This window comes from Capra hircus, chromosome 11, assembly GCF_001704415.2.
Source record: "Capra hircus breed San Clemente chromosome 11, ASM170441v1, whole genome shotgun sequence".
Taxonomy (NCBI): domain Eukaryota; kingdom Metazoa; phylum Chordata; class Mammalia; order Artiodactyla; family Bovidae; genus Capra; species Capra hircus.
Window position 1 is genome coordinate 47,918,363 of NC_030818.1, and position 27,962 is coordinate 47,946,324.

General features: G+C 39.9%; 1 protein-coding gene and 1 long non-coding RNA gene across 4 annotated transcripts in view; one reads left to right on the top strand and one right to left on the bottom strand.

Annotated features, from left to right (window-relative positions):
* Positions 1 to 27,962, top strand: part of LOC102188868 (charged multivesicular body protein 3) — an 88,819-nt gene that overhangs the window by 30,004 nt on the left and 30,853 nt on the right. Inside the window, exons 1-2 of one of the 2 annotated variants that reach the window (XM_005686701.3) lie at positions 13,305 to 13,513; positions 27,157 to 27,217. In XM_005686701.3, the coding sequence (XP_005686758.1) occupies positions 13,469 to 13,513; positions 27,157 to 27,217 (106 nt within the window). In that variant the 5' untranslated portion in view covers positions 13,305 to 13,468. Of the gene's footprint in view, positions 1 to 13,304; positions 13,514 to 27,156; positions 27,218 to 27,962 lie in introns of those variants that run through there. The other variant, XM_018055356.1, reaches the window with a different exon arrangement.
* On the bottom strand, positions 9,190 to 13,322 carry LOC102188681. Of its 2 annotated transcripts, none has more exons than XR_001918812.1 (3): positions 13,233 to 13,315; positions 9,996 to 10,326; positions 9,190 to 9,547 (listed from the first exon to the last, which is right to left on the bottom strand). It is a non-coding gene; the product is annotated as an uncharacterized LOC102188681 (long non-coding RNA). The 2 variants fall into 2 exon arrangements; XR_310380.3 differs by having other exon boundaries at positions 9,200 to 9,547; positions 9,996 to 10,128; positions 13,233 to 13,322.

The following is a 27,962-nucleotide window of genomic DNA, read 5'->3' on the forward strand; positions in this document are numbered from 1 at the left end:
AGAATACTAGAGTGTGTTGCCATTTCCTTCTTCAGGAGATCTTCCCTACCCAGGGATTGAACCCATGTCTCTTGCATTGGCAGACATTCTTTTAACACTGAGACACCTGGGAAGCCCGAATATAACTCCATCAGTTCAGTTCAGTCGCTCAGTTGTGTCCGACTCTTTGCAACCCTATGAATTGCAGCATGCCAGGCCTCCCTGTCCATCACCAACTCCTGGAGTTCACTCAAACTCACGTCCATTGAGTCGGTGATGCCATCCAGCCATCTCATCCTCTGTCATCCTCTTTTCCTCCTGCCCCTAATCCCTCCCAGCATCAAAGTCTTTTCCAATGAGTCAACTCTTCACATGAGGTGGCCAAAGTACTGGAGTTTTAGCTTTAGCATCATTCCTTCCAAAGAACACCCAGGACTGATCTCCTTTAGAAGGGACTGGTTGAATCTCCTTGCAGTCCAAGGGACTCTTAAGAATCTTCTCCAACACCACAGTTCAAAAGCATCAATTCTTCGGCGCTCAGCTTTCTTCACAGTCCAACTCTCACATCCATACATGACTACTGGAAAAACCATAGCCTTGACTAGATGGATAAATATTAAATGTGAAGATTATTAATTTATTACAAACTCAACACACTCATGTAACCCATCACCCAGATTAAGAAACTGAGCAATTGCCACATCCCAGAAACCTCCCCTGCTTCCTTCTTAGTCATTACTTCCACCATCCTCCCCAAAATTAATCTCTGTGATAACTTCCAAAACCATAGATTAGTTTTGCTTCTATACCACACACCATATAGTGTGTGGTATTTTGTGTGGTTAGGGTTAGATCTCTCATTTATATGTTCATGAGGTTCATCTCTATTGTATGGAGCAGTCGTTTGTTCATCATTATTATTGCATAGTATTCATGAACATGCAACAATTTATCCATTCTATTATGGTGGCCATTTAGCTTATTTCCAGTCTTTTACAAGTACAAATAGTGCTGCTATGAACATCCCTTTTATGTGACTTGGGTCACATTGCTGTTGAGGGTGAAATTTTTGGGTTATTGAGTATGCCTCAGTTCAGTTTTGATAAACACTGACAGTTTTCTAAAGTGGTTCTACCAATTCACACCCTCCCCAGCAGTGTATGAGACTTACAGTTGTTCCACACTCTTGTTAAAATTTGATGTTACAATTTTTTTCATTCTTATAATTAGTGGGTTTTGTTTGCATTTCTCCAATGACAGCTGACACTTGAGACCTTGTCACATGTTTATTGGTCATTTGAGTTACCTCTTTTGTGAAGTCCTTCTTCAAATCTTTTCCCAATTTTTCTACTGAGTTACTGTCTTATTGAATTATAGAAGTTCTTTATATATTCTGTATGTAAGTCCTTTGTTAAATATACATATTACGTATTTTCTCCCTGTCTGTAGCTGTCTCTTTAGGGGGCAGGATGGATTTTTTTTAAAAAACATTTTTTCCCTTGGAAGTTTTTAGCTATACACAAAAGTAAAGAGATTAATATAATAAAATTCCATGTACCCAATTTCAATAATCATCAACTTATAGCCAATCATTTTTCAGCTATATGCCTACTAAAAATCATACTTTCTACTGCCTTAACCTGTCCTTTTATTTCCATTATTAATGCTTTAGGCCTTTATTACCTCCTTCAGTGTTCATTTGTTTATCCTTCATATATTTATTGAAGTTGAACTAATACCAAAACCCAGTGAATGCATTTCTGTACTTGCATTACCTGAGTTCTGTGCATACGGTGGCTCTGTTGATCACTCCCTTTTTTTTTGCTTAGCCTTCTCTGGTCCTCCTCTACCTGGTTTTCCTTCCACTTCTCTGATCTTTTGTAATTTCCTTCCTGGAACCTCCTTCCATCTTACCTCCTTCAGAGTTATTCTCCCAGGGTTCTGTTCCAGTTCTCAATTCATTTGGGTGATTGCATCGATACTCATGTCCTTGACTCCCACTCATATACTGCTGACTTCTGTGTCTCTAGTCCAGAACACTATTCAATACCAGATCTCCATACAGAGCTATTTATGAGCAGTTCACTTGGAGAACCCACAAACATCCATGGCACACTTGTTGACTGTTGACCTCTTCACACCCTGTCCCCAATCTGTTCTCCCATTCTCCATTACACTAGAATTCTAGCTGAACCGATATCCAGCTATCAGTATCTCTCAGCTCCCATTGTAGGTAGGTGTGACCAATGTGAGCAATTTGTATCAATGCAGTGTAAGCAAAAGCGATGCATGCCACTTCTGGATCTTGACTTAAAATATTGGGTATGTGTAGTATAACTAACTTTCTCCCCTACATCAGCTTGCCAGATATGGTGATGACTTGAAAATCAGGTGTGACCAGTGCACGGAGCTACCTCACCAGCCTGGGTCCTTGCATGACCTCACGAGCAGAGCTCCCTGACTATGGAGATTACTAGACCATTCCACAAACAAGTACACTTAATATTTAGATCATTGCATTTTCAGGTCTCTCTGTTATAGTAGACTGCTGCTGCTGCTGCTAAGTTGCTTCAGTCGTGTCCAACTGTGTGACCCCATAGACGGCAGCCCACCAGGCTCCCCCGTCCCTGGGATTCTCCAGGCAAGAACACTGGAGTGGGTTGCCATTTCCTTCTCATAGTAGACTAGCCTTTAACTATGACAGTATCTCAGTCATCTCATGTCATATCAATTACAGCATCTCAGTCATATCATATCAAAAATATACTAATCTTCCTTCCACCTAAATATTCTCTGTCTTTGGTTCCAATATGAGTAAAGGCTCTTGCAATTACATATCTTTTTCCTCTCTCCATCCCTTCATTGAGTTTTCCTAGGTGCAATTCATATTATTTCTTAATAATGACACAGGACTTCTAGCCATGATGGAGGAATTGGTAATAGACTGGTCTTGCTCTAACTGTAAAACCAGACCAAACTATATGAGCAATTGCTTTCAGGCAGTGGACAATAGGCAGCACAAGACTGAAGATCCCTAAGAAAAGGGCAACTATCAGTAAGCTCCACAATTACCTAGCTCACTGCACAGAACAATTTCCTGATTGTAATACAGAGAGCTTGATCTCAGCAGAACACAGTTGTCGCACCAAGGTTCAACCATGATGTTGCATGTGTCTGTAGTTCATTTTTTGTATTGCTGATTAGTATGCTATTGTATAAATATACCACAATTTATATATATATTTGCTGATAGATATCTGTTCCCAGTTTTTGCTATTATGAATAAATAAGCTTTGAATATTGCTATACAGTCATTTGATGCACATAAACATGTATGTTGAGTATATAACAAGGGATGGAGTTGCTCTAACATAAAGTTTTTACATCTTTAGCTTTAGCTGATACTGCTAAAGAATTTTCCAAACTAGTTGTACCAATGTGCACTCTAGTCAGCAGTAGATATGCATTCTCGTTTCGGGACTTCCCTGGCAATCCAGTGGTTAAGACGCCACACTTCCACTGTGGGGGCATGGGTTTGATCCCTTGTTAGGGGACTAAGATCCTGCATGCTGTGCTGCGCAGCCAAAAATCAGAAAAATTCTTGATTGCTCCATATAGTTTTCCCTCACTTGATACTGTCAGTGTTTTTAATATTAATCATTCTTTTTTCCCACTTTAATTGAGATATAAGTGATGTACAACACTGTGTAAGTTTAAGGTGTACAGCATAATGATTTAACATTTATACATCATTAAATGATTAACACAATAAATTTAGTGAACATCCCTCACTGCATAGATACAAAAATAAAAATGTCTTGTGATAAGAATTCTTAACATGTACTCTCAACTTTCATATATAACACATAGCAGTCTCAGTTATATTTATCATGTTGTATATTACATCCCTAGTTTTATTTTGACTGGAAGTTGGTACCTTTTGAGTACTTGCATACAATTCCTCCTTCCTCCATATCCTGCCTCTGGAAACCACAAATATGATTTCTTTCTCTATGAGTTTGTTTGTTTGTTTGTTTGTTTTTGAAGTATAATTGATCTACAACACTATGATAATTCAGGGTGTACAACATGGTGATTTGATTTTTTTTTTTGCCAATTTTAAAAAGTCGAGGTATAGTTGATACACAATATCATACATGTTACCAGTGTACAATACAGTGATTCACAATTTTATACTACATTAATATTACTATAAGGAGAAGGCACTGGCAACCCATTCTGGTACTCTTGCCTGGAAAATGCCATGGATGGAGGAGCCTGGTGGGCTGCAGTCCATGGGGTCGCTAAGAGTCAGACACGACTGAGTTACTTCACTTTCACTTTTCACTTTCATGCACTGGAGAAGGAAATGGCAACCCACTCCAGTGTTCTTGCCTGGAGAATCCCAGGGACGGGGGAGCCTGGTGGGCTGCCGTCTATGGGGTTGCACTGTCAGACACGACTGATGTGACTTACCAGCAATATTACTATAAAACATTGACTATATTCCCTGGGTTGTGCAATATACCATTATACCTTATTATATATATAACAATTTGTATTTCTTAATCCCTGCTCTTTTAATGCCCCTTTCCCCTCCCTCTCTACCCTAATAACCACTAGTTTGTTCTCTATATCTGTGAGTCTGGCTTCTTTTTTATTATATTCACTAATTCATTTGTGTTTTAGATTCCACATATAAGTGAGATCATACAATATTTATCTTTCTCTGTCTGGCTTATTTCACTTAGCATAATACCTTTCAAGTCCATCCATGTTTTTACAAATGGCAAAATTTTATTCTTTTTATGGTTGAGTGGTAGCCCATGTGTAATCTGCTGTTTAATTCATTCACTGAGGTTTATTCAGTGACTAAGGTTTTTATTTCTGTTGTTATATTTTCTTATGTCTAGAAATTCTTTCATTCTTTTTCATTTTTATGGTCTCTTGTTTCTTTAAGTCCCTCTTTCATTTCTTTGAACATTTTAAGTATAGTATTTTTATTTCACATTTGAGAATTCTAATATGTGATGTGCTTTGGACTATAATTATGATTTCTTTTAAATTTACTCTTGGCCTCACATATTTGCATTTGGAAAATTTTGTTTATCTTATTATGTATGAGACACAGGTTTGATCCCTGGGTCAGGAAGATCCCTTGGAGTAGGAAATGGCAACCCACTCCAGTATTCTTGCCTGGAAAATTACAGGGACAGAGGAGCATGGTGGGGGACAGAGGAGCATGGTGGGCAACAGTCCATGTGGATCACAAAGAGTTGGCCATAAGACTGAGTGACTAAGCACACAAGCTGTAGGAATACTGCCGTGCCTGAATTTGGGGTATATTCCTTCAAAATGAACTCAGAATGTTCTGACAGGTACTGATGATGCCATCCACTAAAGAACAGTTTAATATCTAGGCTTGGGATTTCCAACACTGTGAGACTATAGTATGGCTTTAAATCCATATAAGGGCATATTTATAATGATGCTTTCTTAAGGAAGCCTTCTATTTTTATTTTTCCTTCAGAGCTGTGGCCTAAAACATTTCTTTCTTGGCTGCCTTTGCAAGCAGATAGACTTTTTTCCTAGCCTATTCTTTCACTGAGGATGAGGTCATCATGGCTACTAGCTTCGGGGGTGGGGGGTGTCTCAATTTTGCTTCACCATTTTATCCTGCCAAAGGCCTTGCCTTCTGTTCCTCTATCCAATCATTAAAATCAAGCATACTATTTGATTCCATTTACATAAAGTTCAAGAAGAGCTGAAACTAAATCTATATAGAAATTAGACTAATGGTTCTCTTTTGGGGATGTTGACTAGAAACAGGGATGATGGAGCCTTCTAAGATTTGGAAATATTTTAAATATTGATCTATGTAGTGATTCTGTAGGTTTACACATATGTACAAATGCACCAGGACACACACTTATTTGAACACTTTACTGTCTGTCATATTCTTTTTACAGCACACAAACAGGGTTCTTGGTTTCTGTTATTGGCAGATATTACTGATTTCACTTACTTTTCTGAGAGACCAACCATGCACATGAAATAGTGTGGCTATATGTTATTAAAACTATGTGGTTTGCAGTAGGTTTTTCAGAATTTCCAGTTCCCAAAACATTGAATGTGTGAGCTGCACGCTCACACTTTCTGATTCTGATACTGTTTCTTGGAGACTTTAGTAAAGTATTGCTTAAAAATTCAGTTTGACTTTTCTTATGGTTTAAAATAGAACTTGTCCAGTTATATTTTTGATCTGCTTTTTTATTTTGATTTTTAGTTTTTTATTGGAGTATAGTTGATTTACAATGCTATTTTCTGCTATAAATAAAAGTGAATCAGTTATACACATACATATCAGTTCAGTCGCTCAGTCATGTCCAACTCTTTGCGACCCCATGGACTGCAGTATGCCAGGCTCCCCTGTCCAGCACCAACTCCTGGAGTTTACTCAAACTCCTGCCCATCGAGTTGGTGATGCCATCCAACCATCTCATCCTCTGTTGTCCCCTTCTCCTGTCTTTAATCTTTCCAGCATCAGGGTCTTTTCCAACGAGTCAGTTCTTTGCATCAGGTGGCCAAAGTATACATATATCCACTCTTTTTACGATTCTTTTCTCATACAGGTTATTACAGAGTATAAGTACAGTATCCTGTCATTTGATTTTTTTTTTTAAGTTCAGGCTTTGTCCCCACTATGCTGTGGAGAAATGAGAAAAGGCATGTAGTCTCCCATGAGAGGAGCCTTGGTGGTAGAAATGGAGCTCTAGAGGGCAATAACAGGGTGGCTGCAGTGATTACTGTGATTTCCCAGGGACAGTACTCACTTCAAGCGAGAGCCAGTCATCAGATATGTACTGAGCTCTCCCAAATGGGAACTACCCCTACTTTGGGGCACGATGGAGGACAGAAGTTTGTTGTTGTTTAAAGAATTCAGCTAACCGGTTTGCCTCCACCCTCTATCACTTTCTTTCAAGTGTAGGACCCATGTGTATACATGAAGATTGTTGGCGGTTGAATTGTGCCCCTTCAAAAGATGACGTTCTAAAACCCCCAGTACCTCAGCATGTGACCTTATTTGGAAATAGGGTCATTGCAGATATAGTTAAAATGAGGTCATGCTGAATTAGGGTGAACCCTTCATACAGTAGGACTGCTGTGCTTACAGAGAGGAGAAAATCCCTGTGGACTGGCTTGTGTCCCCCCCAGATCCATTATTCATTGGAGTCCTAACACCCTGTGTGATGGTATTTGGAGAAGGGTCCTTTGGGAAATGATTAGGTTTAGATGAGGCCTTGAGGTGGGGACCTCATGACAGATTAGTACTCTTATAAGAGAAAGCAATAGTTATTAGTACTCTTATAAGAGAAGGTTATATCTCTACCATGTGAGGTACTAGCGAGAAGGCCAAGCCAGGAAGAGCGCTCTCCCCAGGCTGGCACTTTTCTTGGACTTTCAGCCTCTAGAACTACTAGAAAATAAATTTCTATTGTTTGATCCACCCAGTCTTTGGTATTTTGTTTTGGCACCCCAAGCTTACTAATAGAAACACTACATAGTAACGGAGGCAGAGATTGGAGTGATGCAGTGGCAAGCCAAGGAAAGCCAGTGATTGATGGCCATCACCAGAACCTGGAAAAGGGCAAGGAATGATCCTCCCCAGAGTCTCAGATGGAGCATGGCCCTATTGAATGGCCCTACTGACACCTTGCTTTTGGATTTCTGGCTCCAGAACTGTGAAAGAATAAATTTATGTTGTTTTGAACCACCTGATTTGTCATACTTCGTTAAAGTAGCCTTGTAGAATCTAATGAAAGGTGCTCAGTCGCGTCCAACAGTATGTGACCTTATGGACTGTAGCCCGCCAGGCTTCTCTGTCCATGGGATTCTCCAGGCAATACTAGAATGGGTTGCCATCTCCTACTTCAGGGCATCTTCTGAACCCAGGGATCGAACCCAGGTCCCCTGCATTGCAGGCAGATTCTTTACTGTCTGAGCTTGAGGGAAGCCCTAAAATAGGAGTCTTAATACCAGAGTCATCGTAAGGTTGGTGGAGGAAGGTTGGAAACGGGCAGGAGATGATTCAAAGTTTCTCTTTGCCTTATCTCAAGTCATAAACTGTAGTCAGGAGTCCCTCACACTGGAGGTTAGTCAGAAATTAAGAAATCCACTCCAAAATTATTATATAAGGTATGGGAGGGAATTCAGTTTCCCAAAGGTCAGTTTATAGCTAAAATTTTCAGAGTCCATTTGTTGTATAAAACAAGGTATATCTTGTTTTTATTAGGTCAACATTCCTCCTAGGAATTGGATTGTGACTTTCTTGCCCAAAGCATTTCATTAAACAGTCTACCTGGTATATGAGGAACAGTTGTAAGCCAGGAAGCTCTCTAAGGTAGGAAATCTTACTGAAATAAGCAAGGACAAACTGGGGGAAGGAGGGAAAACAGTACTTTCTATTTGTCATTTCAAATTTAGGGAAATTTTTAAAGCACTGGGAATTGAGACACTTTTCAGAACAAGGATGTGCATCTATTTATAGTATTTTTCAGGGATCAGGAGGAGAGTGCATATAAAACCTTAAAAATATGTGTGAATAAATTTCTGTGTGAACATATGGAAGGGAGTGCAATCCTGTTAAACACTTGCGGTGCTTGGCAGGAGCAAAGAGCCAGAATGCCTGCTCACTTAGTTCTTCCCACCCCCTCAGATGTGAGTCTCAGCAGGTGGGAGGATCCGGTGCAAGCTTCCTGAGGCCCATGTAGGAAAGATAAATTACAGCCACAGCATTGTTCAAAGTGTTAGTCAATCATGTCTGACTCTTTGCAACTCCACAGTCTGTCCATAGAATTCTCCAGGCAAGAATACTGGAGGGGGTAGCCATTCCCTTCTCCAGGAAATCTTCCCGACCTAGGGATTAAACCCTAGGGGTTAAATCTGCATTGCAGGCAGATTCTTTACTATCTGAGCTAACAGGGTTGTCCAATGCCAAGGCAGTATCAGGAGACGAATAGAAAGTAAATGTTGCTGTAAGAGTGGAGCCTGGAAAATGTGTGGAGGGTGCACAGTGCCCTTCCAGTCACTGAGTAGCAACCGCATTGATGCATTTTTAAGGCTCTGTCAGTAGCTATGGGTGGCGTATTTCCATAGGATGCCACACGCCAAATCAAACGTCCTGCACACTCTGACCTCTCTGTCCTTGATGACCAACTTTATTTTTATTTACTTTTATTTCTTTGGCTCTGTTGGGTCTTGGTTGTGGCACGTGGAGTCTTTAGTTGCAGCACATGAACTAGATGCAGCAGATAGGATCTAGTTTCCCGAGCAGGGATCGAAACCAGGCCCCTTGCATTGGGAGTGGAGAGTCGATGACCAACTTTAGACAAGTGCATTTAGTAAATGAAATGCTTGTATCACAAACCCCCATCCAGTAACTGGGAAGGCTCTGGGCACATGCTGTTTCTTTTGCACTGGAAACTCTTCATCTCTCCGCTTGCTCATCCTTCAGGGCTCAGCTTATACAGGCATACCTTGGAGTTTCTGTGAGTTGATTCCAGACCACCTCAATAAAGCGAATAACGCAAGAAAGCTTGTCACGTGAATTTTTTGGTTTCCCAGTGTATATAAAACTTATGTTTACACTACACTGTAGTCCATTAAGTATGCAATGGCATTATGTCTAAAAAATGTACAGATAAAAAATAGTTTATTGCTAAAAAAGGCTAACCATCATCTGAGGCTTCAATAAGTTGTATGACTTTTACAATAGTAACATCAGAGGTCACTGATCACAGATCACCATAGCAAATATAGTAATAGTGAAGAAGTTTGAAATGTTGCTAGAATTACCAAAATGTGACACAGAAACAATGTGAGCAAATGTCATTGAAAAAATGGTGCCAAGAGACTCAGTGATGCAAGGCTGCCACAAACTAACTGTTAAAAAAAAAAAAGCAGTATCTGTGAGGCAAAATAAAGCAAAATAGGCTCAGAGAAGAGTCACTATTCACCACGTGCTTCCTATAGTCAGAATTTTACACATTTGTGGAATTCACTTGATTTTATTTATCACCATTATTTAGTACTTGTCCTTCTCGTCAGATTGTATGAGGTTCTTTTTGTTCATTGTTGTTTTCTTAGAGCCTATAGAGTGCATAATATATAATAAGTATTTGATAAATATCATTGACTAACTGGAAGTCCAGTGTCCCCCCCCCCGCCTGAAAAATTGCTGCTTTATAGTTCATGCTCAAAAAAAAAAAAAAAAAAAGAAGAGGGGTATGGTGAAGGAGACTTCAAAGCATTTCCACAGATCTCTTATCTTCAGAGAGCTCCATCATACTAAAAAAAAAAACAAAAAAAAAAAGGAAGGGAGACAATTCAGTGGAAAATGGGCAAAGGATACAAAAAGGCAATTCACAAAAAAGATTCAAATAGCCAAGAAGTATACAAAAAGATGCTCATCTAGACTTGTAATCAGAGAAATGAAAATTTAAAACAATATACCCTTGAATTGGCAAACATGTAAGTGATTAATAATATTCATTGTCAGCAAGCATTTAGGGAAAAGAGAACTCTAGTACACTGTTGGTAGTTCAAACTGTGCAACCTATACAGAGTATATAGTTAGTACTTTAAAACTTGTGCTTTAAACTGTGTTTATTTTTAAAGGGGAAAATTGGAAACCACATTGTTATACAAAAGGGAAATGGTTAAATAAATAATAGTACATTTCTGCTTTGGAATCCCTTAGCTCTAGATATTAACATCAATGAAAATCTATGCAAAATTTTTTAAAAAGAAGATTGCAAAACAATATGTAGAATATGATCCCAAATAAGTAAAACTATATTAAAAATATATTCTCCAAAGTAAAAGCCACAAAGAATTCATACCAATTATTTAAATAACTATAAATAATTTGAGAACTTTTTCCCTGAGAAAGTGAGTGTGTTAAGTATTACTTTTTACAATGAACATGTACTGCTATTTTTTAGAACATTATTGAAGTACGTTGATGTAAAGTATACAAATTAAAGCATCTATTTTTATTGAAGTATAGTTGATTCACAGTGTGTGAGTTTCAGGTGTACAGAAAGTGATTCAGTTATATATCTTTTTCAGATTCCTTTCCACTTTTGGTTATTATAATATATTGAATATAGTCCTGTGTGCTATACAGTAGGTCCTGTTGTTTTATATACAGCAGTGTGTATCTCTTGCCCCTCCTCCTTTCCATTTTGGGAACCATGAGTTTGTTTTCTATGTCTGAGTCTGTTTATTTTACAAACAAGTTCATTTGATTGTTTTTTAGATTCAGCACGTAAGTGATATACATTGTATATTTGCCCTCCTCTGTCTGACTTACTTCATTTAGTATAATAATCTCTAGATCCATCCATGTTGCTACAAATGGCATTATTTCATTCTTTTTTATGGCTCAGTAATACTCCATTGTATTATCCATATCTACAACATCTTCTTTATCCATTCACCAGTTAATGGACATTTAGGCTGCTTCCATGTTGAAGTGTCCAATTTTTGACAACAGCATATATCTGTGATACCGATGCCACAAGCAAGATGTCCATCTCCTCCCCAAATATTCTTTATGTCCCTTTGCAATCTCTCCTTGCCTCTTTCAAAAACAACTCCCGTCCCCTAGCAACCACTGATCTACTATCACTGGAGTTTGCATTTTCTAGAATGTTACAGAAATGAAATCATACAGATGTACTTTATTTCCTGGCTTCTTTCACTCAGCATAACTATTCTGAGATTCATCCATGTTGATGCAGGTATCCAGTTTGTTCTGTTTTATTATCTACCACAACTGGTTTATCCATTTACTTGTTGATGGACCTTTGGATTATTTCCATTTCTCAGCAAATACAAAAAAGGATGCCAGTACAAGTCTTTGTAATCACATGTGCTTTTCCTCCTCTTGGATAAATAACTAGCAGTGGAAATGGCATGAGGCAGATATATGTTTATCATTTAAAGAAACTGCCCAAATATTTTCAGAAGGGTTGTACCATTTTACAGTCCTACCAGAGATGGGAGTACCGGGTTGAGGTCATAAATAAGTAGATTCTTCACTATCATGAGACAAGGTAATGAGAACAACCAGCAGCTCACCAGTGTAGATTCAGAGACCGCTCAGCTAAAATGCAACTACTTCTTTCTAGTCACAGAGTCCTTTGAGAATTTTATTAAGGTTATGGTCTATGTGGGCTTCCCAGGTAGTGCTAGTGTTAAAGAATCTGCCTGCCAACGCGGGAGACCTAAGAGACCCAAATTTGATCCCTTAGTAAGGAAGATCCCCTGGAGGAGGGCATGGCAACCAACTCCAGTATTCTTGCCTGGAGAATCCCACTAACCTGGCAGGCTATGGTCCATAGGGTCCCAAAGGGTCAGACATTACTGAAGTGACTTAGCACCCCCATGGTCTATGCAGACTGCAGGACCACACAAACACACGCGCGCACACACAGGCACAAGGCAGGTAGGAATTATCCCCATGGGAAATTGCCATGGCCTGAACAGAAGTTGTGACATTGGAGATCAAAGGGGAGGAATGGAGTTCCTTAAAAAATTGAAAAGTTACAACTGTTGGGACTTGGAAGGAGAGGGGAGAAAGAATGATGCCCTGGTTTTAGTGACTAGGCCATGGTGGAGACAACAGAGGGGAGGAGCAGCTCTGGCGGGAGGAAGCGGTCATTTTTGGCTCGCTGCATGTGAGGTGCTTATGATCTTAGGAAAGTGGTTATAAAAGTATCTTGTTTGGGCGGAGATACAGACTTCCGGACAGTAAGGAGATCAAACCAGTCAATCCTAAAGGAAATCAACCCTGAATATTCACTGGAAGGACTGAAGGTGAAGCTTCAGTCCTTTCGCCACCTGATGTAAAGATCCGACTCTGGAAAAGACCCTGATGCTGGGAAAGACTGCGGGCAGGAGAAACGGATGACAGTGGATGAGATGGTTGGATGGCATCACCCGACTCAATAGACAGGAGTTTGAGCAAAGTCCGGGAGATGGTGAAGGACAGGGAAGCCTGGCGCGCTGGAGTCCCTGGGGTCGCAAAGAGTCAGACACGACTGAGCGACCGAAAAACAGACTTCCGGGACAACAATATACAGATTTAGGTGAGCAGGCGCAGCTGTAATCACCGGGTTCAGTCAGTAAGTTCGCATCCTTCGGAGGAATCACCTCCACGCCTCAGAAAAACACACCTAGCTACTTACCTGGCTCCACAAGTCCCCTCCCCGTAAGTGCGCGATTGCGTCAACCTTTCTGACAAAACCTCCGCCCCGAGTCTGCGCACGAGTTCGGCGCATGCGCACTAGGCTCCCCGCGGCCGCTCCCTGCTCCAGGCGCCCAGGCTCCTTGCCTCTCAGCAGCCCCGCCCAGGCGGCTGCCCGTGACCTGCCAAGGCGCGGGGAACGGAAAGCCGGGAGGGGCGAGACGAGTTCAGTTCGCCATGGGGCTGTTTGGAAAAACCCAGGAGAAGCCCCCCAAAGAGCTGGTAAGGGCAGCGGCGGCGGCTCCGGAGTGGGTGCGTTTGCGTGGGGACGCGGTGGAGTTGGTAAACGACTGGACACTCTCCCCGGCGGCTGGCCAGGTGCCGCTCGGCCCCCATTTCCGGGGCCTCCCACGCGACCGAGGGGCCGGAGGAAGTCTTTAAAGAAGCGGCTGTGGGGAAAGAGAACCCCGGAGTCCCATTTCCACAAGGGAGCCGAGGGCCGGGTGAAGGGCTTCCGCGGCTTCGGCTACGGGCGCGGAGGCAGCAGCGCCGGCCCGGCCTCTGGTACCCCTTCCCCGGCGCGCGTTGGTACGCCCCGCGCGGAACCTTTAGCTGGCGCAGGCCCCGCCCCCTCCCGGCCGCCTGCGGACCGCCGGCGGACCTGCAGGGTCCCTACCATCTTCCCTAGGAGCCCGTCCCCGAGTCGGGAAGGTTCAGGCGTCTGTCGTCCCTTCCCCACAGCCGCGCCTTATTGAGAGGGAGACTCGGGGTCTCTTTCCTCTGCTCTTCAGCGTTGACAACCAGACGCACAATGATAGCAGGGACCCTACTTTTGGAAGAGTGGTACCTTAGTAACTACATGGTGTAGAATTCTGAATCTCCCTGTCAACTTCCATCACTTCCCGATACTGTGGAGCGCTTACGAGTGCCCTGCCCAGTCCGGAGCCTAAGTTCCGCACATAATCAGCTTTGTGATCTAGGGAAAGTTCATTTCTGTGTGCCTTAGTCTTGTGTGTTGAGTAGGAATGACAGTAGTATCACTTCAGAGTCATAGAAAACGGAAGGACGGTAAGTCTTGTTAGCTAGTAGTGGTGCTGCTGCTAAGTCGCTTCAGTCGTGTCCGACTCTGTGCGACCCCATAGACAGCAGCCCACCAGGCTCCTCTGTCCCTGGGATTTTCCAGGCAAGAATACTGGAGTGGGTTGCCATTTCCTTCTCCAATGCATGCATGCATGCTAAGTCGCTTCAGTCGTATATGACTCTCTGCGACCCCATTGACAGCGGCCCACCAGTCTCCTCTGTCCACGGAATTCTCTAGGCAAGAACAGTGGAGTGGGTTGCCATTTCCTTCTCCTAGCTAGTAGTGCTAGTTTCAGTAAATATGTTTTTGGCCGCCCCATACAGGATCTCTGTTCCCTGACCAGGGATCAAACCAAGTCCGTGGCAGTGAAATCCGGAACCCTAATCACTGGACCACGAGGGAACTCCCAGAGTAAATTCTTTGTATATTCTATATCAAGGGTCCCCAACCTCTGGAATCTAATGTTTGATCTGAGGTGGAGCTGATGCACAATACCTGTATTGCACTTCAGTTGTTCTGAAACCATCCCCCATCCTCCTTCAGTGGAAAATTTGTCTCCCACAAAAACAGTCCCTGGTGCCAGAAAGATTGGGGACCGTTTTTCTACCTTACTTTAAAAGTTCAGACCACCAGCATCAACTGGCACCTTGTTAGAAATCTCAAGCCCCATCTGTTGAACCATAATTTGAATTCTGACAAAATCCCCAGTGATAAGTGTGCATATTAAAGTTTGAGAAGCATTACAGCAACCAGTACATACTTACACATAATATGAAAAAAAACCCCAAATTTTTCATTTAATAGGTGATCTCACCTGTTCAGCCGCGTGTCTGTGTGTGTAAGTCGTTCAGTCGTGTCTGACTGTTTGTAACCCCATAGACTGTAGCCAGCCAGACTCCTCTGTCCATGGGATTTTCCAGGCAACAATACTGGAGTGGGTTGTTTTTCCCTTCTCCAGGAGGTCTTCCCTACCCAGGGATCAAACGTCTCCTGCGTTGCGGGCAGATTCTTTACAGTTTGTGCCACCAGGGAAGCCTGTTCAGCCCTAGCAGGCATATTTTAAACCATTGTCATGCAACAGGAGGTTGCTGGCACATACTGTGTGTGTTGATTGTATTCAATAATCATAGGTACTAAAACAGTGTTGTTGTTAAGTTGCTGAGTCATGTCCCACTCTTTGCAACCCCAAGGACTACACACGCCAGGCCTCCCTGTCCCTCACCATCTCCCAAAGTTTGCCCAAGTTCATGTCCATTACATTGGTGATGCCATCCAGCCATCTCATCCTCTGATGCCCTCTTCTGCCCTCAACCTTTCCCAGCATCAGGGACTTTTCCACTGACTTGGCTGTTTATATCAGGTGAAAGACCCTGATGCTGGGAAAGATTGAAGGACTGATGCTGAAGCTGAAACTCCAATACTTTGGCCCCTTCATGCGAAGAGTTGACTCATTTGAAAAGACCCTGATGCTAGGAGGGATTGGGGGCAGGAGGAGAAGGGGACGACAGAGGATGAGATGGCTGGACGGCATCACTGACTTAATGGACATGAGTTTGAGTGAACTCTGGAAGTTGGTGATGGACAGGGAGGCCTGGTGTGAACTCTGGAAGTTGGTGATGGACAGGGAGGCCTGGCGTGCTGCAATTCATGGGGTCGAAAAGAGATGGACATGACTGAGCGACTGAACTGAACATCAAAAATTCAGTTCTATAACAACAAGCATCTTAGAATACATACAAGCCACAAAATGTTCATTATATTATGCTATTCAGTTTGCAAAGTAATGTCATACTCTTACCTCATTTAAGCACCCCAATTTTTATTTTACCAGGGAGTAAAGCTGAATAAGTTACCCTAGGGAACTAATATTTACTGTTCTAGTATCTTCTCCAGTCTAGTATCTGCTCCAGTATTTTGGTCAGTTCAGTTCAGTCGCTCAGTCCTGTCCGACTCTTTGCAACCCCATGAATCGTAGCACACCAGGCCTCCCTGTCCATCACCAACTCCCGGAGTTCACCCAAACTCAAGTCCATTGAGTCGGTGATGCCATCCAGCCATCTCATCCTCTGTCGTCCCCTTCTCCTCCTGCCCCCAATCCCTCCCAGCATCAGGGTCTTTTCAAATGAGTCAGCTCCTCACATCAGGTGGCCAAAGTATTGGAGTTTCAGCTTCAGCATCAGTCCTTCCAATGAACACCTGGGACTGATCTCCTTTGGGATGGACTGGTTGGCTCTCCTTGCAGTCCAAGGGACTCTCAAGAGTCTTCTCCAACACCACAGTTCAAAAGCATCAATTCTTTGGTGCTCAGCTTTCTTCACAGTCCAACTCTCACATCCATACGTGACCACTGGAAAAACCATAGCCTTGACTAGACCAACCTTTGTTGACAAAGTAATCTCTCTGAAAAAAATATCTTTTTCAATAGGCTATCTAGGTTGGTCATAACTTTCCTTCCAAGGAGTAAGTGTCTTTTAATTTCATGGCTGCAATCACCATCTGCAGTGATTTTGTTATCTTCAATGTTTGGCCTTAGTTCTGCCGTTCATAAAATGAGAAGATTCTGGGGAAATAGTCTCATTACTATTTAAACTAGTGCAAGCTGTGCAGTGAGATTGATAACTACTGATCTGAGTTGTGGCTGGATGATCTTGATTATTCCCATTTCTCTTACATACGTTTTTCTTTCACAAAATCCCTTTCCATTTTGTAAGTTAATGAAAAAATTCTGATGGCTTTAATGAACCTTTTTCTCTGACATTTAAAGACACATGTATAAAGTTTCTGTAGTTTTTTGGTAAGTGTTTCTGATGACTGAGATTTTTATGGCCCTTCTTCACAACACGTTTTATGCAGTTAAATTCAACAGATATTTATTGAGCATTTCCTTGTGTCAGACATTGCACAAGGAGTTAGTGAATAAGAAAAGGTCTTTGACCTTCTGGAGTGTACAGTCTATAATGTGTATGCACATTAATATCACTGTATTAGTTATATATAATTATATTAGTTTAATATAATTAACATAATGATTACAAAAGAGACTCAATGGACATGAGTTTGAGTAAACTCCAGGAGTTGGTGCTGGACAGGGAGGCCTGGCGTGCTGCAGTCCGTGGGGTTCCAAGAGTCGCACATGACTGAGCGACTGAACTGAACTGAACTGATAGGGTTCTGTCTAGTTACACTACAGATGGGTTTAACTTACCCTAGGGGTCACAGAGGGCCTCCCAAGGTAACAATTAAGCTGAGACTCGAAGACCGAATTCAGAAAATATATTCTTTAACTACTTTTCTGACTATTGTTAACATTTGGGGAAAGCAAGATTTTCTGGTACTTGTGTGAAATTGTTGTTCAGTTAGTTGCCACCTTTTACATAGTTATTGAATTGTTCCAATTCATACTTCAGTGCTTCTAATCATAGATATACTTTCAGTATAAACAGTAGGATTTATCATTTTTGGGTGTTAATAAAATGGAGATTGTGCTTAAACAGCATTATTGGGAAGACTTGAATTTAGGGTTCCAAAACTAGTTACTGTCCATTGTGATAAAAAAATTCTATTTGTTACATGATCAGTTGAGTATATTTGTGTGGGTCTAATTCTAGGCTCTCTATTCTGTTCCACTGATCTGTGTGTCTATTCTTTTGACAACTACTCTGTCCCAAATACTGTGCCAAGTTGCTCAGTCGTGTCCGACTCTTTGCAAGCCATTGTACTGTAGCCCACCAGGTTCCTCAGTCCATGGGATTTTTCAGGCAAGAATACTGGAGTGGATTGCCATTTCCTTCTCCAGGGCATCTTCCTAACCCAGGGGGTGAACCTCCATCTCCTGTGTCTCCTGCATTGCAGGTAGATTCTTTTTCTATTGAGCCACCAGGGAAGCTCGAATACTGTAGCTTTATATTAAGTCTTGAAATTGGGTAATAGGGCATCTTCCAGCTTTGTTTCTCTTCACTTTTATCTTGGCTATTCCAGGGCATTTGCCTTTCCATATAAACTTTTACATCAGTTTGTTGATATCTACAAAATAGACTTTGGTAATTTGATTGAGATTGCATTGAATTTACAAATGAAGTTGGAAAGAACTGATATCTTAATGTTTAGTTTTCTAACACATGAACATGGAATACCTCTCCATTTATTTATGTTTTTTTTCTTTCATTAGTGTTTTGTAGGTTTCTACTGGTAGATCCTATACATATTGTTAGATCTATACCCAAGTGTTTTATTGTTTTCTTTGGGGCTCTGCTAAATGTTTTTAAATTTCTGATCACTTATTACTGGTGTATTTGAAAGCAGTTAACTTTTGTGTATTAACCTTATGTCCTATGACCCGTCTGTATTTGCTTGTTAGTTCTTGGAGTTCTTAGTGACTTTTTTGGGATATATATATATCCATCCCAAAGAATCAACAGAAAATATCACTTTAATTGTTTTGTCCCCAATTTGTATACCTTTTATTTCCTTTTCTTATTGTGCTAGCTAGGACTTCATTACACATTGAATAGGAGTAGACAGAAATGATATCCTTGCCTTGTTCCTGATATTAGCAGGGAAGACTTGTAATTTCTTGCCCTTGGTTATATTGTTACCTATAGTTTGAGGTGGAGGAAGCTGCAGTTTTTTAAAAATTAAATTGAGGGATTTTCATTTTATTCAGGTTTATAATTCAGTTTAGTCACTCAGTTGTGTCCGACTGTGCAATCCCATGGACTGCAGTACGCCAGGCTCCCCTGTCCAGCACCAACTCCTGGAGTTTACTCAAACTCCTGCCCATCGAGTTGGTGATGCCATCCAACCATCTCATCCTCTGTTGTCCCCTTCTCCTCTGGCCTTCAATCTTTCCCAGCATCAGGGTCTTTTCAAATGATTCAGCTCTTTGCATCAGGTGGCCAAAGTATTGGAGTTTCAGCTTCAGCATCAGTCCTTCCAATGAATATTCACGACTGATTTCCTTTAGGATGGACTGGTTGAATCTCCTTGCTGTCCAAGGGACTCTTCAAGAGTTTTCTGCAACACCACAGTTCAAAAGCATCAATTGTTTGGTGCTCAGCTTTCTTTATAGTCCACCTCTCACATCCATACATGACTACTGGAAAAACCAAAACTTTGACTAGACAGACCATTGTCTGCAAAGTAATGTCTCTGCTTTTTAAGGTGCTGTCTAGGTTGGTCATAACTTTTCTTTTAAGGAGCAAGCATCTTTTAATTTCATGGCTGCAGTCACCATCTGCAGTGATTTTGGACCCCCCAAAATAGTTTGTCACTGTTTCCCTTGTTTCCCCATCTATTTCCCATGAAGTGATGGGGCCAGATGCCATGATCTTAGTTCTCTGAATGTTTAGTTTTAAGCCAACTTTTCACTCTCCTCTTTCACTTTCATCAAGACGCTCTTTAGTTCTTCTTCATTTCGTGCCATAAGAGTGGTGTCATCTGCATTATCTGAGGTTATTGATATTTCTCCCGGCAGTCTTGATTCCAGCTTGTGCTTCATCCAGTCCAGCGTTTCTCATGATGTACTCTGCATATATGTTAAATAAGCAGGGTGACAATATACAACCTTGATGTACTCCTTTCCCGATTTGGAACCAGTCTGTTGTTCCATGTCCAGTTCTAACTGTTGGTTCTTGACCTGTATACAGATTTCTCAGGAGGCAGGTAAGGTGGTCTGGTATTCCCATCTCGAAGAATTTTCCAGTTTGTTGTGATCCACACAATCAAAGGCTTTGGCATAGTCAATAAAGCAGAAGTAGATGTTCTTCTGGCACTCTCTCGCTTTTTCCATGATCCAGTGGATGTTGGCAATTTGATCTCTGGTTCCTCTGCCTTTTCTAAATCCAGCTTGAACGTCTGGAAGTTCACGGTTCACGTACTGTTGAAGCCTGGGTTGAAGAATTTTGAGCATTACTTTACTAGCATGTGAGATGAGTGCAATTGTGTGGTAGGTTGAGCATTCTTTAGCATTGCCTTTCTTTGGGATTGGAATGAAAACTGACCTTTTCCAGTCCTGTAGCCACTGCTGAGTTTTCCAAATTTGCTGGCATATTGAGTGCGGTATTTTCACAGCATCATCTCTTACGATTTGAAAGAGCTCAACTGGAATTCCATCACCTCTACCAGCTTTGTTTGTAGTCATTCTTCCTAAGGCCCACTTGACTTCGCATTCCAGGATGTCTGGCTCTAGGTGAGTGATCACACCATCATGATTATCTGGGTCATGAAGATCTTTTTCGTACAGTTCTTCTGTGTATTCTTGCCACCTCTTCTTAATATCTTCTGCTTCTGTTAGGGCCATACCATTTCTGTCCTTAATTGTGCCTATCTTTGCGTGAAATGTTCCCTTGGTATCTCTAATTTTCTTGAAGAGATCTCTAGTCTTTCCCATTCTGTTGTTTTCCTCTATTTCTTTGCACTGATCACTGAGAAAGGCTTTCTTATCTCTCCTTGCTATTCATTGGAACTGTGCATTCAAATGGGTATATCTTTCCTTTTCTCCTTTGCTTTTCGCTTCTCGTCTAGTCACAGCTATCTGTAAAGCCTCCTCAGACAACCAGTTTGTCTTTTTGCATTTCTTTTTCTTGGGGCTGGTCTTGCCTCCTGTACAATGTCATGAACATCCATCCATAATTCTTCAGAGACTCTTATCAGATCTAAGAGTCTATTTTTCACTTCTACCGTGTAATCGTAAGGGATTTGATTTAGGTCATACCTGAATGGTCTAGTGGATTTCCCTACTTTCTTCAATTTAAGTCTGAATTTGGCAGTAAGGAATTCATGATCTGAGCTACAGTCAGTTCCTGGTCTCTTTTAGTTTTTGCTGACTGTATAGAACTTCTCCATTTTTGGCTGCAAAGAATGTAATCAGTCTGATTTTGGTATTGACCATCTGGTGATGTCCATGTGTAGAGTTTCTCTGTGTTATTGGAAGAGGGTGTTTGCTATGAGTGGTGCGTTCTCTTGGCAAAACTCTATTAGCCTTTGCCCTGCTTCATTCTGTACTCCAAGGCCAAATTTGTCTATTATTCCGGGTAGCTCTTGACTTCTTACTTTTGCATTCCAGTCCCCTCTAATGAAAAGGACATCTTTTTTGGGTGTTAGTTCTAGAAGGTCTTGTAGGTCTTCAGAGAACCGTTGAACTTCCGCTTCTTCAGCATTACTTGTAGGGGCATAGACTTGGGTTGCTGTAGTATTGAATGGTTTGCCTTGGAAACAAACGTATCATTCACGGAGAATTTTTATTGTGTATATAGGATGTTGTCAAATAGTTTTTTCATGTCAATGCATATGATTTTTCTTATCTACTGATGTGTAGTAGATTATGGTGGCCAATTTTTGAATGTTGAACCAGCCTTGCATACCTAGAATAAATCACACTTGGTTATTGTTTATAATTCTTTTTATATAATTTTACATTCAATTTGCTAACATTTTGTTGAGTATTTTTGCATTCATGATATATACTGGTCTGTAGTTTTCCCTTCTTGTAATGTCTTTATCTCGTTCTAATACTAGGATTATGCTATCCTCATAAAATGAGTTAAGAAGTATTCCCTCATATTTTCTTGAAGATTTTGTAGAGAATTGATATTTCTTCCATAAGTCTGGTGGAATTCAGCAGTGAAACTGTCTGGGCCTGTTACTTTCTTTGTTGGCAAGTTATTAACTATTGATTCAGTTGTTTGAATAATGATAGGCCTATTCAGATAATCTACTTCTCATATGGATTTTAGTAGGCTTTCAAGTAGTTTGTCCCTTTCATCTAATTTACTAAGCTTGTGAACATAGAATTGTTCATAATATTCTTTCATTGTCTTTTTATTCTCCATGGACACAATAGTTGATGACCCCTTTTGTACTTCTGATATTGGTAAACTTGTCTTCTCTTTTTTTTCTTTGTTAGTTTGGCTAAAGGCTTATTTATTTTATTGATCTGTTTAAAGAGCCCCAATTTTTTGCTTCATTGATTTTGTGTTACTTTCCTCTCTTCAATTTCATTGCTTCTTTTAATTTTTAAATTTCTTTTCTTCTGCTTGCTTGATGCTTAAATTTCTATTCTTTCTTTAGTTTCCTAAGGTGGACTCATGGTTATTGATGGTTAGACTCTTGTTTTCTAATATATGCATTTAATGCCATAAATTAATTTCCTAATGCTTTTGCTGCATCCTGTGCATTTTCATAAGATGTATTTATTTTCACTTAAATAAAATTTTAGATTTCTAGTGAGACTTTTTCTTTGACTCACCTGTTATTTAGATGTGTGTTGTTTAATCTCCAAATATTTGGGGATTTTTCTGGTACTGATTTCTAGCTTCATTCCGTCATGGTCTCAGAACACAGTTTGTATGATTTCTGTTTTTTTAAATTGTTAGAGTATGTGTATTATGGCCCAGAAAGAGGTCTGTCTTGAGAAGTGTTTCCCTGAAAGCTTGAGAAGTATATGCATTCTGTTGTTAGAATATTCTGTAAATGTTAACTAGATCAAGTTGATTGATAGTTCTGATTAGGTCAGCTATATCCTTACTTATTTGCTCTTTGTTCCATCTGTCATTCTCTCAAGAGAGGTTTTGGTATATTGTAAATGTTGTGTTTAAATGGAAGTGTTGAATTACTCTTTTAAAAATGTATCACAGTGATTTGATACCTGTCAATGTTCATTTATAATCAGACATTTTTATTTCAGACATTTTTATTTTCTTTCTCCTTGAAAGGGGAATTTCTTTTTTTTTTACATTGTGCTTTCTCCCATAGATTTCTCCTAAAGTAATACTTTTATGCTTAAAATAATTTATTATACTTAGAACAAAAGTATGTACATACTTTTTATGATAAAAATACTCAGAAAACTAGGAATAGAAGGAAACTTTCCTAAGATGATAAAGGCCATTTATAAAAATCTGCAGCTAACATGATACTTAGTTATACATTATAAATTGTGAAAGATTGAAAACTTTTCCCATAAGATCAGGAGCAAGACAGAGACCCCCAGCTTTGCTACTACTAATCAACATTGGATTAGAAGTCCTAGCCAGTGCAGTTGGGCAAGAGAAAGAAATAAAAGGCATCCACACTGATGAGAAGTAAACCTATTAATTTGTTGATAACATGATTCCACAAATAGAGCACTCTAAAGATTCCTAATGCACCAGAAAATTAGTTGTAAGTGAATTCAAGAGTTGCAGGTTTCAAGGTATTTTTAAAAATCAGTTGTGTGTTTTTACACTCACAATGAAAAATCTAAAAAAGGAAATTTTGAAATTTCATTTACAGTAGTATCCAAAAGGATAAAATACGAGGATTAAATTTAACCAAGGAAGCAAAACATTTATACAGTGAAAATTGCAAAAAAGTTGCAAGAAGAAATCCCAAGTTCATGGATTGCAAGACTTAATGTTGTTAAAGTGGCAGTACTTCCGGAAGTGATCTGCAGATTCAGTGCAGTGCCTATCAAAATTCCAAATGTCTTTCTTGCAGAAATGGAGAAATTGAGCTTCAAATTCATATGGAATACAACAGATTCCAAATAGCCAAAGCCATACTGAAAAAGAAAAACAAATTTTAAGGACTCATATTTCATAACTCCAAAACGTACTATAAAGCTACTGTAAGTAAAATAGTGTACAATTAGCATAAGGTTAGATATATAGATCAATCAGTGGAATAGGATTGAGATTCCAGAAGTAAACCCATATACCTGTGGCCAGTTGATTTTCTGTAAGAGTGCCAGGATCATTCAGTGAAAGATAGTCTCTTCAATAAATGGTCTTTGACTGGGTATCCACATGTAAAGAAAACCTCACTCCATACACAGAGATTAACTCGAAATGGATCAAAGACCTAAATTAAAGTCTTTGACCTAAAACTATAAAACTCTTAGGAAAAAAATGTAAGGGTGAGTCTTCATGACCTCATATCTGGCAATGGATTCTTTTGCTATAACACCAGAAGCACAAGCAACAGAAGAAAGACAAATTGAAATTTCTCAGAATTAGTGCCTTTGTGCACCAAAGGACGTTATCAAGAAAGTGACAAGATGACCTATGGAATGGGAGAAAATATTTGCAAATTATATGTCCAATGAGGATCTACTATCAGAATATATAAAAAATTCATACGCTCAACAATAAAAAGGCAACTGAACTTAAAAATGGATAGAAGACGTTAACAGACATTTCTCCATGGGAGATATATTGATAAAAATGGCCAACAAGCACGTGAAAAGGTACTCCGCTTCATTGGTTATTAAGGAAATGCAAGTCAAATTCACAATGAGATACTCTTCCAATAGTTTCAATAGATTTGCTGTAATTAAACAGTTGAAAGTGTTGACAAGGACGTGGAGAGGTAGGAACCTTTGTGCATTGCTTGTGGCAATGTAAAATGATGAAGCCCCTTTGAAAAAGAGTTTTGGAGTTTCTCAAAAAGATAAAATAGAATTAACTTTTTTTGTTCACTCACCCAGTCATGTCTGACTCTTTTGCGACCCCATGGACTGCAGCATGCCAGGCCTCCGTGTCCCTTACCATCACCAGAAGTTTGTCCAAGTTCATGTCCATTGCATGGGTGATGCCATCCAACCATCTCATCCTCTGATGCCCTCTTCTCCCTCTGTCCTCCGTCTTTCCCAGCATCAGGGACTTTTTCCAGTGAGTCGGCTGTTTGCCTCAGGTGACCAAAATTATCATATGACCCAGCAATTCCACTCCTATGTATATACCCAAAAGAATTGAAAATAAGTACTCAAACATATACTTGTGTTTGTTCATAGCAGCACTATTCACAGTAACCAGAAAATGAAACTAACCCAAATGTTCATCAGTAGATGAATGGCTAAATAAGTGGTGTTGTATGTACATACCATGCAGTATTATTCAGCCATAAAAAGGACTAAAGTAGTGATACGTGCTACAGCATGGAGGAACCTCAAAACCACTATACTAAATGAAAGAAGCCAGACATGAAAGACCACATATTCTATGATTTATTTTATATTAACTATCCCAAATAAGCATATCAAAAGATACAGAATAGCAAATTAGTAGTCACCAGAGAATGGGGAGGAGGGTGGTCATAGGGGAAGATTTTTTATAGGGTATAGTGTGTTCTTCTGACATACTGAAAAAGTTCTGAGACTAGAGGGAGTTGGTTTTCAAACATAGTGAAGACACTAAATACCACTGAATTATACATTTTAAAATGGCTAAGTGTGTGTTATATGAATTTCACTTAAAAAAATATATAAACCTAACATTAACTTTTTAATTTGTATAACCATGCAGTTTTAAGTTCTTTAATATTTCATCTGGGAATTAGAGTTGTTGTATAATAAATATTTTATAGATTTTGTTAAATAGTGGTTTTAAAGTCATTATAAACAAAATTTATTGACAATTCATCCTAAGGGTATGAATTTTCTAATACCATTTAGTTCATGTATCCATGGATGAGTGCTAAAGGGTTCAGCATCAATTCCTTTCCTGTTTTATTTTATTATTATTTTTTACCTTAAATCCCACAACCACTGTTTATTATAAAGGTTAACCCTGATCGTCATGATTGGTAGAATTTCTGGTAGTAATCGTGGGCACTAGGGTCTCCAGACATTTGAATTTGCAGCTAGTAGCAGTGTTCAGTGTCCTCATCTTGGTTGAGGATATCTTTGATCTTTTTTTTTTTTTGAAACCTATCTACATATTTCTGATAGTAAGGTCACCAGGGCTTTGAAGGTGGACTGGTAGATTGCAAAAATCCTGGGCTATGTGACCACCGCCCTTCACATGGACACTGAGGTCCATGCCAGCTAATTGCTCCTTCCCAAGAAGTAGAACCATTGCTGGGAGCTTGTATTGTAGCTGTGCATGGGTGGATCAACTCTGGGGGTGACCCATTCACCTACAGAGACTGTTGCCCTCTTTGCAGTGTGCCGTGACTGTGGCCATCTTCTTGTGTCTGAAGATCTGTGCCAACTGCCAGGGGCCCTTGACACTGGTGTAGACAAGAGATGTTCATCATGAGGTGCCTCAACTAGAAGAAAGTCCTATTTTATGTTTCATTAGACTCAAACGTTGGGAAACATCATTAATATTAATAAGTAGATGGTAGTGGAAAGGATTTTGTACGTCAGCATCACTTAGTTCTTTGAACTTCTGGATCATATGCCAAAAAGCACATATTGATTTAATGTAAAGTTTAGTTTTAATAATTTATCAACTGATAAATTATTTTCCTTCATTTTTGAAACTGAGGACTAGGGGAAATTGTGTAAGAATTTGGCAATCATTAGAGTCATTCACTACTTTCTCAACACCTACACCAGTATTTCTAGTTGGCTCTATGCTTAGTGCTTCAGAGGTTTTTGCCTCTCAGGGAGATCTATCATAGTAAAAGACATGTAGGCTGGAGAAATATTTCTTCTGTAAAATGAAGTGGTGTAATTGTTAAAGGGGAGAAAGAAAAGGTGAACTTTTATGACACAGGTACAGCAGTTTTTTAAATGATTATGTGTAGAAATAAAAAAATCTGTTGCCCATAAAACCTTTCTGTCCCCATGTACCTCTTGAAAAATTGTATATACCTGCAGGGTGTTGAACTCTCTCAGAGATCTTGTATAAAGTGCTTCATACTGCCTTCAGAATAGGAATCTTTGAATAGTTTGAGAATTCTATGTACTATGAATAAAAAGACTAAAAAGAATTTGGCCCTAAGGCAGTTTCTTTCAAAATAAGCTTATTTTATTTCTAGATTGTATTAAGATTAAATGTAAAATTAATAGAAAATTTTTCAAAATTTGGTGAATTGGAGGTGTTGCCTTCTCTTATAATTCCTTTTCTAAAATTTTTCCCAGGTCAATGAATGGTCATTGAAGATAAGAAAGGAAATGAGAGTTGTTGACAGGCAAATAAGAGGTAAATTACTATTTTATGTCTCTTATCCTGTTGCTGTATTTTGCATTAGTTCATAAAAATAGGCTGAATCTTCATATAGAAAACATAGTTTATATTATTTATAGCTCTAATTATTTGCTTTCTAATTATTATAAGGAAAATAAGATATAATCAACTCAAAGAAATGTTACATTTTAAAAGAAGTAAATCTTTCCTGGAGCCTGAAATTCAGCTGTTCAAGGGGAAGGGACCATATTCATTCAGCTCTGATTTCCTAGAGCCTAGGTTCGTGTTGGAAACAAAGCAGGTGCTCACGTTCTATGATAGAATAATGGCCTCCCAAAGATGTCCACGTCCTAATACCCAGAACCTGTGAATATGTTACCTTACGTGGCAAAAAGGAACTTGCACATTTGATTAGAGATCTTGAGATGGGGAGATTATCCTGGGTTCTTTGGGTGGGCCCATTGTAATCATAAGAGTTCTTATAAAAGGGAGGCAGTATGTTGAGAAAAGGAGTTGTGACCACAGAACCAGATGGTGGAATGGATTGCTTTGAAGATGAAGGAAGAAGACATAAGCTAAGGAATGCATTTGACCTCTAGAAACTAGAAAAGGCAAGGAAATGGATTCTTTCTTGAAGCTCCCAGAAGAAATGAAGCTCTTCCAACACCTTGATTTTATTATATATTTATTTTTTGTTGCTCTGGGTCTTTGTTGCTGGGCGTGGGCTTTCTCTAGTTGTGGTGAGCAGGCTTCTCTGCAG